General features: G+C 34.5%; 1 protein-coding gene and 1 long non-coding RNA gene across 2 annotated transcripts; both read right to left on the minus strand.

Annotated features, from left to right (window-relative positions):
- Positions 1–4,229: 4,229 nt before the first annotated feature.
- Positions 4,230–6,349, minus strand: LOC141710047 (uncharacterized). Its single transcript, XM_074513032.1, has 8 exons — positions 6,128–6,349; positions 5,762–6,028; positions 5,346–5,641; positions 5,088–5,252; positions 4,886–4,987; positions 4,735–4,801; positions 4,546–4,644; positions 4,230–4,440 (listed from the first exon to the last, which is right to left on the minus strand). Exons 1-5 carry the CDS (start codon positions 6,347–6,349, stop codon positions 4,960–4,962), a joined length of 978 nt encoding a protein of 325 aa, XP_074369133.1. The 3' UTR covers positions 4,230–4,440; positions 4,546–4,644; positions 4,735–4,801; positions 4,886–4,959.
- Positions 6,350–7,549: 1,200 nt separating this feature from the next.
- LOC141721604 (uncharacterized) lies at positions 7,550–12,453 on the minus strand. Its single transcript, XR_012574793.1, has 3 exons — positions 12,395–12,453; positions 12,260–12,291; positions 7,550–7,970 (listed from the first exon to the last, which is right to left on the minus strand). It is a non-coding gene; the product is annotated as an uncharacterized LOC141721604 (long non-coding RNA).
- Between the last annotated feature and the right edge of the window lie 943 nt (positions 12,454–13,396).

The raw sequence follows: 13,396 nt of genomic DNA on the forward strand, positions 1-13,396 counted from the left end.
TTTACCTGATGTCTTTTGTACATTTTTTACATCGATTTACATTAATCATTATGATGTTAATGTTCTGTAAATTGCATGTCGTCCTGGTACTATTTACAACCCAAGGAACCAATTGCATCTACAACAAAAAACAACCAAACAATGCTAACATCCCAACAAAAAATATCAAAAAACATCCAACAGAAACATAAAAATAAATTGATAGCAGATTTCTTAACATTCACTAAAACAAACTCAATTTGTACACATATTCAAGTCTAAAATAAACATCCCAACCAAAAATAATAAAATCCAAATTCCCTAGTTATTACATCCGACATTATAAACATCTCTAATGCTTGCATGTACCACTAATTGCATCATGATGTTGCGCAATTGCCAAAATATCAGCCAAATTCCGTAGCCAATGTGGTAAAAGTTGGCTGCAACTTTATTACTTGACCCTGAAAACATATTGAATAATATGTTTCCTTTTACCTTATATATAATGTAGGAAATATATGAAATGGAAAAGCAGTACTGAGGTTCATGAGGGTGAAACATACCCACTCAACCAGACTCTCGTCACCCAGTGGCTGAGATCCATCCACAGGTTTACGCCCAGTGATGAGCTCTAAAAGAACTACTCCGAATGAGAAAATATCATATTTTTCAGTCAGCTTGCCACTTGATGCATACTCTGGAGCCATGTATCTGACAAATCACCAGCCAAGATTCATCGGATAAATTGTAAATAAAAAAAATTGAAGAATAAAACCCTGATGATTGTAGCCACGGAATTATGTTGGACAAAAGAAGATTGAACACTTAAGTAAAACAAGGAAAACCAGGGTGTCATTGTTGCAACAATTTGAGTACCTCTAGGCTTTGTCTATATGAAAAGTAAATATAGGGTGTCATGTTGTCTCAAGATTACACGAGTAGTGATGTCCTGCTTATTTGCCAAAATCAGTAGTGATGATCCTGATAGCCTCTGTTATAAAGAAAGAAAGAAAAATTATGTATCAAAAAGATAAATAGATATACTTGACGAAACTCTTAAGCTACAGAAAAGATAGCAACACGTTTACAATATATAGAAAGTTCAATGACACGGTGAATTTCACGTTTATTTAATATTAAAGCTAACCTGTCTTCCTGAAGAAGACTTTCCCAGATAGAATTACAAAAAGCATTGCCCAGAGTGCGAAATAAATCCAACATCGTAGGTTCCCAAACCTTGACATCTGGATTTATGGACCTGACATGTCAGTAAATAATAGCTAGCACATATAAGATTCCCAACAGGCTCAGATCCAAGAACACCGCCACAAAGTAGAGTTTCTAAAGTTTATTTATAAGCTATGTGGTAGTAAATTCTAGAAAGGAGATAATTGACAGAACATGACCAGCTTAAAGATGTCTAACATACGCAGGAGACCAGCACACAAAGATCAGGATTTCAGCGGTAATGGGAATACGACATTACCTATCTCGAAAAAAGGCAGGAAACAAGCACACAAAAAGTTTATAAATTATGCTTTAGTCAACACTTATTAAGTTCTGTCAATTATAAATGTAGTTTATAAATTATTGTTAAACTCCTCAAACAAGGACCACCACCTTAATTATAACTTCTATATATTTCTCACAAAATATGTCTGTGTTCAGAGGGGAGGCACTTTTCATTCTAACATTATGCAATGTAAATTATCATAGAGGATGTTGACAATTAGATAAGTTGCATTGACTAATTAATTAACATTCATATTATCTTTTAATATATTAGCCAATATCATGTGTTACATCCTTAGTGTTTATTGCAGGAAAGATCTAGCACATATGCCAATAAACACAAACAGTTGCAGTGATTCACCTAATTAAGGTTTAATGTTACCAGAATAAAGGCAGGCCACCTAAAGTATGGTGAACTAGTTTGGTTAATCAATTTATATTCAACTTTAACCAGGAACAAGTGTGTGAGATTATACTTTTAAAGCACAGGTCAATATAAGTTCTTAACATATAGGACACCTTTAGCGAAATATTGTAATCTATCTTGGTGAGAATTCATTTGACCTTAACGAAAGTTCTACCATTCCAGCTGTCTACAAATAGACATCAAAAGTAAAATAATAACAGTCTATTATACTCAATGATATGCAAACTGAGCAAAAAAAATAGTTAAATGATAACAGGAATATGCTCTAGAGAGCACATCAGTAGGCATTCATTACAATAGAAATTTACAAGCTTAATCAAACCTTGGGTCACCTAATTCATGTATAATGCAGAAAAGTTAGGAAGCAAGTTAAGTGCATTATACAGGAACATATATGAAGTACAAGTGAGTGCACTGATACTTCTAAAATGACATGCATAACAATATAGGGACAATGTCAGAAGGAAAAATACAGAACATTCCTAGCTGACTTTGTAATAGTCTATTTTGACTTGAAGGTTCCAATATACCAGTGGCAATTCATCAAAATCTATTATCACTTGTACCACCTGATTAACATATAATTTTAACAAATTAGAAAGCATGGTACATGATTAGTAGACATGTAGGACAAACCAAGTAGACTAGTTCATTCTTAATTAGCGAGGATCCAATAATTATAATAATCAAGCAGTACATTTATTATACTACTACTTAATGCATTCAATTCAAGTTGTAAGATATCAGTTAATATACATACCCCTTTTTAAAAAAAAATATCAGTGTAAAAATATAACAGTAACAATACATTATAATACACACCACCAAAATCAACAGATTATTTCTCAATTTCTCATTAACTCAAATTTACCTTGATCAGGCAGGTCACATATCATGCCAAAAATATGAGGATCAAGAAAGATAGTAGAAATATGAGAATGAGGTGTCATTTAGACAATAAAACTTATATCCTAACATGCTTTTTAATGTCCATGAATTTACTTCTTATGCATGAATAATAAATAATCTTTAATCTTATTTCAAACAAAGTCATCAAAGAATACATGGCATTAGACTTTAGTGGCTTGTAATTATCTTAATGTGCAGAAAAATTGATCCTTATGCATTGTACATATATGAGTAGAGTAAAGTATAAGCATCCAGGTGTTTCAGCAAGTTGGAAAAGAAGTCAAGATTAGCATAAATACGGACATACACTACAAGAAAAAAGTCCATATACATCGCTTTTTGGCCGATGTCTATGTTGTTTCCCAACCGATGTTGATGTCGGTGATGTCTATTCTAGACATCGGTGAATACCCGATGTCTATACTGGATTAGACATCGATTTTAGTTAAAAAAACAGATGTCTATGTGTTGATTATTAGAACAAAATGCTATAAGTAAATTATTTAATAACTAAATTACACCTAATTAAACATGTTAAACATATCATGAGCTATGTTTTTTGTCACAAAAACATCGATTTTAGTGAAAAACACTGTTGTCTATGTGATGATTTTTCACAAAAAATGCTATAACAAAATTATTTAATAACTAAATTACACCTATTAAAACATATTAAACATATATTGAGCTATGTTTTTTGTCACAAAAACATCGATAATTTTGACAGAGGTGATGTAAAATGGCATATTAAACATCTGTTTCTTTAATGAAAGGTGATGTCTAATTAAGCGTATAGACATCAGTTTTTTCTAGAATGAAGTGATGTCTATTTGTCATTTAGACTTGAACATGTTAGTCTTTCACATCAGTTATTTGCCTTAAACTGATGTACATTGCGTTTTTTGACATCAATTTTGTTTGGTTAAAAGTGATGTTTATAACGTCACTTGACATCAGTTTTATCTTAAACAAAGTGATTTCTATGTACATTGCGTTTTTTGACATCAGTTTTTTACCTTAAAGTGATGTACATTATCTTTTTTGACATCTGCTTTTCTTAATTAAAAGTGATGTGTAAGAAATTTATAGACCAAATTGTGTAAAATTTTACATCACTAATTTTCTAAAAAAGCGATGTACTCGTTACTAATATGCATTTGTTATAAATTAAACCGATGTCCTTTACTGCATAACCAAAACTAAAACATTGGAATAACACGCATCCATACAAATCTAACCATTCAATCATTCATACATTTAAACATTCAATCATCCGAAAACCACCAACACCAACCCCATCATCTGCATCAATCATCCAAAAATCACCAACACCAACCCCATCATCTGCATCACTCATTCAAAAACTACAGAATCTACATTACCAAATGTACAACCCCCGGCATTTGCAAACCTATACAACAACCCCAACATTCATACACTTACATTCTTACTACACAGAACCGTCTAAATTACCAAATGTACGACTATGCAAAAGAAAAGACCTTGAGTACAAGAATTGATCAGATATGCTCTTGGATGAACTGCAGAGCCTCAATGCGAACTTCATCTAGCTGTTCAATGCTGTAACACGATCGAGTCTTGGCCAACCACTACAAATTCCAAACAAATAAAATTCAGTACATGAATGAAAAGTAACCATATCGAAAAGTAACCATATCTCAGTATATAGCAAACTGGAAGCGTCAAGGTAATACCTTTTTAGCAAAATTCAACTTGTCATCATCGATAATTTCTTTCGTGTATCGCATTATTATATACGCACATTCAATCCCACCGGGTTGTTTGGGAGATCCCTATTTCATTAATTAAAAGACAAATGAGGCATGTCAAATAAATCATATATATTAAGCACAAATATTAGGTACTCGATCTATTGTACTTACACTAAAAAACTTTGTCTTGGCCATCTTGTTGCCCCTGCCGGTTTCAGAGTTGTAACTTTTCAAAGCCCTGCATAAAAAAACATAAAATCTTATATAATGTACAGAAATGAACATGCAATTATACCAAAATGTTACGTTAATAAAAATTTACCTTGATAACGGCTTTTCTAGTTTTGAAAATTGTGTCGGGTGAGGTAGTGGATTCGGAATATATATTTCCCCTTCCTAGATAACGACCAAAATCCAATGCATACTATTTTCATAAAAAAACAAAGATAGATAGGACACATCACATAGAAATTTGTACTGTACTATCCATGTTTTTAATTTTCAGTATTACAATAAGTACTTACTTCTGATTATGGGGAAGAAAGAATAGGCGATCCGGGTTACCCTCTCTCAACCGGTTTAAAATGTATGCTTCAAAATCAGCATTCACGTGATATGTGGATCCGGGGTCAATAAAAGCAAATGTCTCCGCCAGTTCTGGTATTTCACTAATCTCAGAATGCAAGTGCCTATCGAAAGAGTGCTGATATTAAAATGCAAGTTCTGGAAAATTACAAACATTAAAAAAAATGATCATTAAAAAGAAAAAAAAGGTAACTTACGCCATGTAACTTGCAACTACTGCTTGGCTCAACATTTCAAACTCCAATAAAGACACAACATTCTCATTTAACAAATAAATTGTTTTTTCATGTCCAAACACATTCGGCTCACATCGAACCTGGATACTGACCCCGGTAGTTTTCATCCAAGTTGTTGCATGTTTATACAACAGCTTAAATCCCTTTGGCACTTTCGCACCTAGCTTTGCTTGAAGAAATTGTGCCTTCAAATCCTGCAACCCGTCATTCTTTTTTATTTTTTCAGCACTTGTTCGGGGCCTTTCTTTTTTTTGCACCTGGTGATAATATAAAACCAAAATAAAAAGTACATACCACTTAATTTTTAATATCTTGAAATGAACAATTTATTTTCAAAATTCAGACAATATTATACATATATATATTATTCATTATACCGTAACATTTGTGTAGCTAATTAATTCCTCAGGCCATGCCAAAAAAGATCCTAGAGCATCGCGGACAGTCATCATGTCATCACCACGTGTCTCAGCTGGATGCAAGGCATCTGGTGTTATGAGGCCATCAATAGAGACACATTGATGTCCAATTGGTATATCAACTCCATGTACCAAATCAGTTAAATTATCCTCGCGAGGATATACCATACCAAATGCAACCTTATTCTCAAGTCTCTCGACAGATAGCTCACAAGATCGTTGGGCCTATAATATTTAAATAAACAAAATTAAAAAATTAAGGTAACAATGATTTACCTTAGTAAGATAAATGACAAGGTTGCTCACAAAATTAAAATAACTTACGTGACTTCCAGGAGGTGAAGGCCTAGTTGGGTCATCTGTAAAAACACAGTCATCATCTTCATATAACAACACAACTCCTCTTGCAGGTGGTGGATTTGACTTCATTTCTTTATCCTTTTCCGGATCGAAACTTGCCTTTTCAGATGGAATTGGAGAGTGAAAAGTACCTCCACTTTCGATCACTGACTCCAAGCGATCAATCTCTGCCTCGAGAGCTTGCATTTTTTTTCAAGCACTTCATCCCTTTGTCGATCACGGGCCATCAACTCTGCCTTTGTGATTCAAAGCTCTGGCTCTCTTGGCAAATTAAAGTATTATTTTGGAGTGATGTACCCTCCAACAGCCCGAACCCTCCCAGAATGCTCACGACTCTCCAAAGCCGTTGTCAGAACATCTTCAGCACCAGAAAACTGAATCTCACCCTTCTTCTTGTTTTCCCACAATGCGTTTTGTTAACAAGAAAATAAATTAACCAAAATGGAGTTAACTAGTTTTCAATAAAAGATAAATAATAATTATTTCGCATAATTGTAATCAGTATGATTAAAGGCCAATTAACTAAAACATTGGCAGGGGTCCTATTTATACTGATTCGCCTACTTTACTGATTTATGTCGTCCTAATTTTACTGATTCACCTACTTTAATGTAATTTAACCAAAATTAAAACTTACAATTTTATCGCATATAACAGCTAAATCTTCATCGACCTCTTCGACCTCTTGTCCGTTTTTCGGCTTACGGGCCTTTTGCCAAAAAATCGCTCTATCCGGTTCTTCTCCCGGATTCAACCTTCCTTTTTTAGTTGTTACAAATAAAATAAAATACAGTAATACAAATAACTCCAGGGCTAAAAAATGTAGGACTCTAATTTATTATGGACTGACCTATTATAAATTAAATACAGTTATACAATTAAATGAACTTTTCTTACCTCATCTTCTTTTAAACCGATGTAGCCCTTTCTTGACAACCGGTGATGATATTTTCTCTTAGACACTCTTTCACTTTGTGTGTCATGAATTTCCTAAAAACATGTCACAAGATTACAAAAATTACAACAGACAATGCAAAAAAATCACCAAAATCATATATTACAGAATTAAAACATACCTTCCACTTAGAATCAGTCCTCTGTCTCACAAACCTTTTCCAGGTTGCCTTACTAATATAATCATAGTCTCTTGGTGGCTTACTCAGCTTCTTCTTTTCTCCAATAAATGGTAGCACATACTTTCTCATCAAATCAGTCTTAAACTGTCGCCATTTAGAGCTTGCTGACTTTAGGACCATGTTTTCAATTTCTGGTTTAACTTTGAAGGTAGCCTGAAAAAACACAAGTTCACAAAATCATAACAGGAAAAACTTATATTCAAGATCTACATTTGATAATAATTTTTTACAATTGATCTAGTACCTGGAGATCTAACCAAAGCTTTGATTTTAATTCAGGGTCTACATTTGGCCACGTAGGAATGTCGATTGGAATCATAGTCCTAGCCAACATACCAATGTAAGACTGCAAACGGGCTCTAGTTTCCCCATTAGGAATCCCCCATTCATTGGCAGTGACTTCAACTTTCTTCCCGCGAGCTTTCTTGACAATCACTTTGTACATTGACAGACGCCTCGCTTACCCCCAGACTTCCTTGTAGCAGTATTAGTTGTAGTATTTGTCTGTTCTGAGTTAGTCGGTTGAGATTCCGATGCATGCCCTTCATTGTTTTCATCATTGTTCGGAACATTCTCCAGCCGCTTGGGGCTTCCACCGCTAAGATTCTGTGATGCTGTCTTTTCTGATTGCTTTCGCATTTGCTTTTTTGGTGCCATTCTTTCCTCTTCCTCTAATATGAAAAATTAACTAATATTAAACAGATTAGAACAACTACACAGTTCATGGTATAATGTCTAACAGATATCCAGAAAATTAAACAAAATTCTCATTTAATTGTCAAGAAAAATTACAGATAGACTTCTATAACTACATTGAAAAATTACAAGAAAACAAAGAACACAAGATACATTACAAATAAAAAGAAAAATAAAAAATAACAAGAAAAATTACAAATAAGGAGAATATATAGCTAGACTCCTATAACTTTTTAACCCATATACCCTCAACATTTTCTCTTCTATTATAAACACTTGCATCATCAATATTAGCAGGGTCACATGTAGGGATATTAGAACAGAATGGGGGAGGGTTCCAGGAGGTGTCTTCAGGAGCATCTTCATTGTAAACATCATGATAGTCTCTAGTTGTCGCCGATAACACAACGGACCAATTAGCATCAACTGGATCCTCAATATAAAATACTTGGTTGACTTGGTCAACAGAGACATATTTGTCCTTTTTGTGACCTGGTCGATTGAAGTTGACAAGGGTGAAACCAAGATCATCGGACTTGACACCTTTGTCACTTGCTGCCCAAGTACATAAAAACAGAGGGGTCTTGAATGCGTGGTAGTCTAATTCCCATATTTCCCTGATCACCCCATAAAATTTTAAATCACTCTCTAATAGGATTCATGTCCTTAGCACTAGAGACTTGGACTGTCCTCGCAACTAATGACACACCACTATTCTGAACTACCCTTGCATTATCTCGATCCTTTGTGTGGTATCGGACCCCTTCAACATCATAACTTTCGTAAGTCAAAACTGAAAATGAAGGTTTCCCAGCCAACCATCTTATAGTTTCAGATACGGCTTCCACATTTTCCCTCATTTCTGTACTGACCTACATATAATTTATTGATGCATATAAGTGGCTACAAATTTAAAAACACGACTTATAAAAATAAAAGAGAAGGAAAAAGAATGTAAACCAACTTTTTGTTCAAACCAATCGGCAAATTGTCAATTATGCTCTCCCAATAGCCACTGTACACTCTTCTTTTTCCCTCGATAAATCTCTTCCAAATATTTTTTATGCAACTTGAAATTACTTACATCAAATTCTACTAAACTATACCAAATACAACTTTAACAATTATATGTATACTTTTTATGTTTTACTTACATAACATATGGTTCCACTTCCGAATTATTACGAAGAACTGAAAGATGAGCCTCATCTCGTTCTTTTTCCGCAACTGACTTCATAGTCACACCACCGATTGGACCAAAATTTTTTTCTTCATCTTTCGGAAGACCGGTTGTTCTACTACTCCCGCTATAGAACTCACTGCAAAATTCTATTGACTCTTCTTTGAGGTAACCTTCAGCTATAGAACCTTCTGGATAGAATCAGTTTCTTACGTAACTCTTCAATATTTTATTAAAGCGTTCAAATGGAAACATCCATCTATAAAAAACCAGTCCACATAATCGCAGTTCCCTTACTAGGTGGACCATAAGATGTATCATAACATCAAAAAATGATGGAAGGAATATCTTCTCTAACTCACACAGGGTCAATATCACATCTGCTTGTAATTTATTCAAGTTTGACACATCTACAACTTTGTTGCACAGAGAGTTGAAGAAAAAACACAATCTTATGATACTAACCCTAACATTTTTCGGAAGCACTGAACGAATGCAAACATGTAGTAGTTGTTGGAGAAAGATATGGCAGTCATGGGACTTTAAACCATACAACTTTATATCAATCATCGATACACAATTTCTTATATTTGAAGCATGTCCGTATGGAAGTTTCATATCGTACAATGATGCCAATATTGCTTGTTTTTCTTTCTGGGAGAGAGTATAAGGGGCAGGAGGTAGGTATGTTCTTTTCTCACCTACTTCTGGAGCTAAATCAGGCCGTATTCCCATGTCAACCAAATCAAGAAGCGAGGCAAGGCTGTCTTTACTCTTGAATTTCATGTGCAGAAGTGTCCCAATTATATTATCACACACGTTCTTTTTGACGTGCATGACATCTAAACAATGTCGAACATGGTGAAACTTCCAATACTCTAACTCAAAAAAAACTGACTGTTTTTTCAATGGAGACTCCACCTTTTTTGGCTTCCCCCTTCCCAAAACTGAACCTAAGTTGTTGTTGTTGCCCCAACACTTCCTCTCCGCTAAGTGGTTCAGGTGCACAACCAAATTCTTGTTCTCCATTAAAATTTGTCCTTTGTCTCCTATACGGATGATAAAGATCTAAATACCAACGATGTCCTTGGTAGCTCATTTTTCTACTACGACTTAGATATTTAGCCACGGTCTGATCACCGCATACTCGACATGCCCTATAACCCTTATTAACGCACCCCGACAAATTTCCATATCCCGGAAAGTCATTTATTGTCCACATCAAGATTGCCTTTAGAGTGAAAAAGGATTTGGTATAGGCATCGTACACGTTTGGTTCACCTTCCTTAAATCATCGATCAGTGGCCGGAGATATACGTAAATATCATTACCAGGCTCTTGTGGGCCTGAAATTAATGTTGTTAACATCATAAACTTCCTCTTCATGCATAACCATGGAGGAAGATTATATGTTACTAACATAACTGGCCAGCAGCTGTACAGATTATTTAATCCATTGTTGTGTGGATTTATACCATCGGTCGCTAATCCTAAACGTATATTTCTTGCCTCGCTACAAAACTCAGGCCACCTACAATCTACATTCCTCCAAGAAGGAGAATCAGAGGGGTGACGCATCTTTCCATCTTTGGATCGATTATTTGCATGCCAACTCATTAATTCAGCAGTAGATGAAGATTTAAACATTCTTTTAAATCTTGGGATTATCGGAAAATACCACATAACCTTAGCTGGCACATTTACCCTAACTTGACCATCTTTCCCAACTTTCCAGCGAGGGAGATGACATTTGGGACACTCGGAAGAAGACTCGAGAATTGGACCCCTGTGTAATACGCAGTCATTTGGACAAGCGTGGAATTCAATATACTCGAGGCCTAAATCAGTCAAGGTTTTCTTGGCTTCATACATATTAGACGGAAGCAGATTATCTTTAGGAAGAATTGATCCAATTGATTGAAGCAGATCAGTAAAAGCTTTATCAAGAACTCCAAACCTAGCCTTCCAATTATGTAATTTTAAGGACCGACTCCAGTTTAGTACACTCACTTCCCTCAAACAGAGGTTGTTCTGCATCGGCAACAAACCTCTTAAAGTTATCTGACTCTTTATCGCAATCTTCCCTACTATAGGCTGCTTCACACACGTTAAATGTTTCTGAAATTGGTATGGGCTTCGAGGGAGGTCAAGTACTACCAACAGATGACCTAGTACTATTATCATGGTTTTCTCCATGCCAAATCCAATCAGAATATCCTAAACTAAACCCTGATTCATAAGGATGACCTCTGATTATATTCACAGAAAACTTTTTGAAGTTAGAGTAGTGTGCACAAGGACAAGGAATTTTCTTGGGGTTTTTAGCATCTTCCTCGGCAAATATCAAGAAGTTTTCAACACCAATTTCATACTGCAGAGAATCCCTATCGGCTTTTATCCATGACTTATCCATTTAAAACCACCTGGTATGTCACTAAAAAATTTAGTATAAGGCTTATATTTATTTTATAAGTCTAATATTTATTTTAGAAGTCTAACTTGATTTTAAGTATGACATCCACACATAGGGAAGACTATAAACGACATAAGAAAACTGAGAATTCATATTATACATAATGCATATTATACATTTTAATGTTATATATTTTATTATAATATGATATGAATAGATTTGTAATGCATTACGTAATTCATATTATATATTTAATTATAGTACTAGTACTATATATTAACTAGTCATTCAGTACTTAATGTATAATCACTATATAATTAACCATAGTATAATAGTCAGATCACGGATGCAGATTGTCAAATTATAAATGTACTATTTTCAACTAAACACTTGCATACACAATCACTAAATTAACCACACACTTGCATCCAAAATTCATAACACGACTAAATTTGAATATAATATACTAATACCAAAATGAATTCTCCTGCACATAATTGCAAATAAAACAAAACTGAGATTTCATATAATACATAATGCATATTATACACAACACATAGATCAACATAAGAACCAACTGCATAGCACATAGACAAAAAACACACTATCAAAACTAACAAAACAAATCAAATGTATAAGCGTACAAAACAGAGTTGGAGAAGAAAACTCACCGAAGATCGAAAAATCAAACAACACTAATGTCCTGCAAAAACAAATCACAATATTACAAACAAATGAAAACCTAATTTACGAAAATAAAAAAAATAAACAAAAATATAAATGTACAACTAAAAAATCCAAATTACCTAAAGCTTTAAATCTTTTTCTCAGATTAGGTCGTGTATACAACAAGAAGAAAAGTATTAGCAACAAGATTTGACACTAAATTAATAAAAAAAAAGGGCCCAATTTACAAAATTAAGGTTTTGAATTCAAAAATCCTCAACTTTTAAAACTGGTCTTCATACAGAGAAGACTAGTTCGATTCAAGAAGATACAACACTTACCGAAGTAGAGAGGTTAAACGAAAGAGGCTTAACGGAGAGATTCAGAGCGGAGAGAGGTTCAGAGAGAGAGAGAGAGGTTCCAGAGACAGGTTCGATAGAGAGAGAGAGGTTCGATAGAGAGAGAGAGGTTCGAGAGATTATGATGGTGATATGATGGCCGGAGTTCAGAGAGATTGTGAGGGGAGAGAGGTTCGAGAGAGAGAGAGGGGGGGGGGGTCGAGAGAGAGAGAGAGAGGTTTGAGAGAGAGAGAACAGTTTTCTGTTTTTTAGTTTTTAGTTTTGATTTTTTCTTTTGATTTTGTGTCTGAAGATTGATTTGGGGGGAACCAAAATTTGGTTAAGGGGGGAGAATTTTGGGATTGGGGGAATGTAGAACTAAAAACTGAATGAAAATTTCACTACCGGGGGAAAAAATGGTGGGCGCGAATTTTGTTTTTTTGGTGAATTTTAGACATCGGTTTAATTATAACCGATGTCTACAAAGAACAAAGACATCATAAAAACACGGGGTGATGTCAATACTCTTTTTAACATCAGTGGCAAAGTTATGTCTAATGTGTGATGTCTATTGACATTATTCTTGTAGTGATAGTGATGAAGTTTCCTTTAACCAGTAAGTTCCAAGATACGCATTCTAAACTTCCAGTACTATACAAAATTTATAATGTAGTTTATAAATTATGCTTTAGTCAACACTTATTAAACACAAAATATGTCATTTCCAGGAATTTCTTTAAGGATCCTAGACACATTATCTTCTCGATTCGAACTATGGTCTGCGCTTTCATCATGTGATCCAGA

Source organism: Apium graveolens, chromosome 1 (assembly GCF_009905375.1).
Source record: "Apium graveolens cultivar Ventura chromosome 1, ASM990537v1, whole genome shotgun sequence".
In the NCBI taxonomy this organism is placed as follows: Eukaryota; Viridiplantae; Streptophyta; class Magnoliopsida; order Apiales; family Apiaceae; genus Apium; species Apium graveolens.

What these genes read in the sequence shown, in the direction of transcription:
- LOC141710047 (XM_074513032.1), bottom strand. Translation starts at nt 6,349, where the DNA reads ATGCAAGCTCTCGAGGCAGAGATTGATCGCTTGGAGTCAGTGATCGAA. An exon ending in TTAGCTACACAAATGTTACG is followed by an intron (nt 5,642 to 5,761) that starts GTATAATGAATA and finishes TATTATCACCAG; the next exon opens with GTGCAAAAAAAAGAAAGGCC. An exon ending in TTTCTTCCCCATAATCAGAA is followed by an intron (nt 4,988 to 5,087) that starts GTAAGTACTTAT and finishes TTATGAAAATAG; the next exon opens with TATGCATTGGATTTTGGTCG.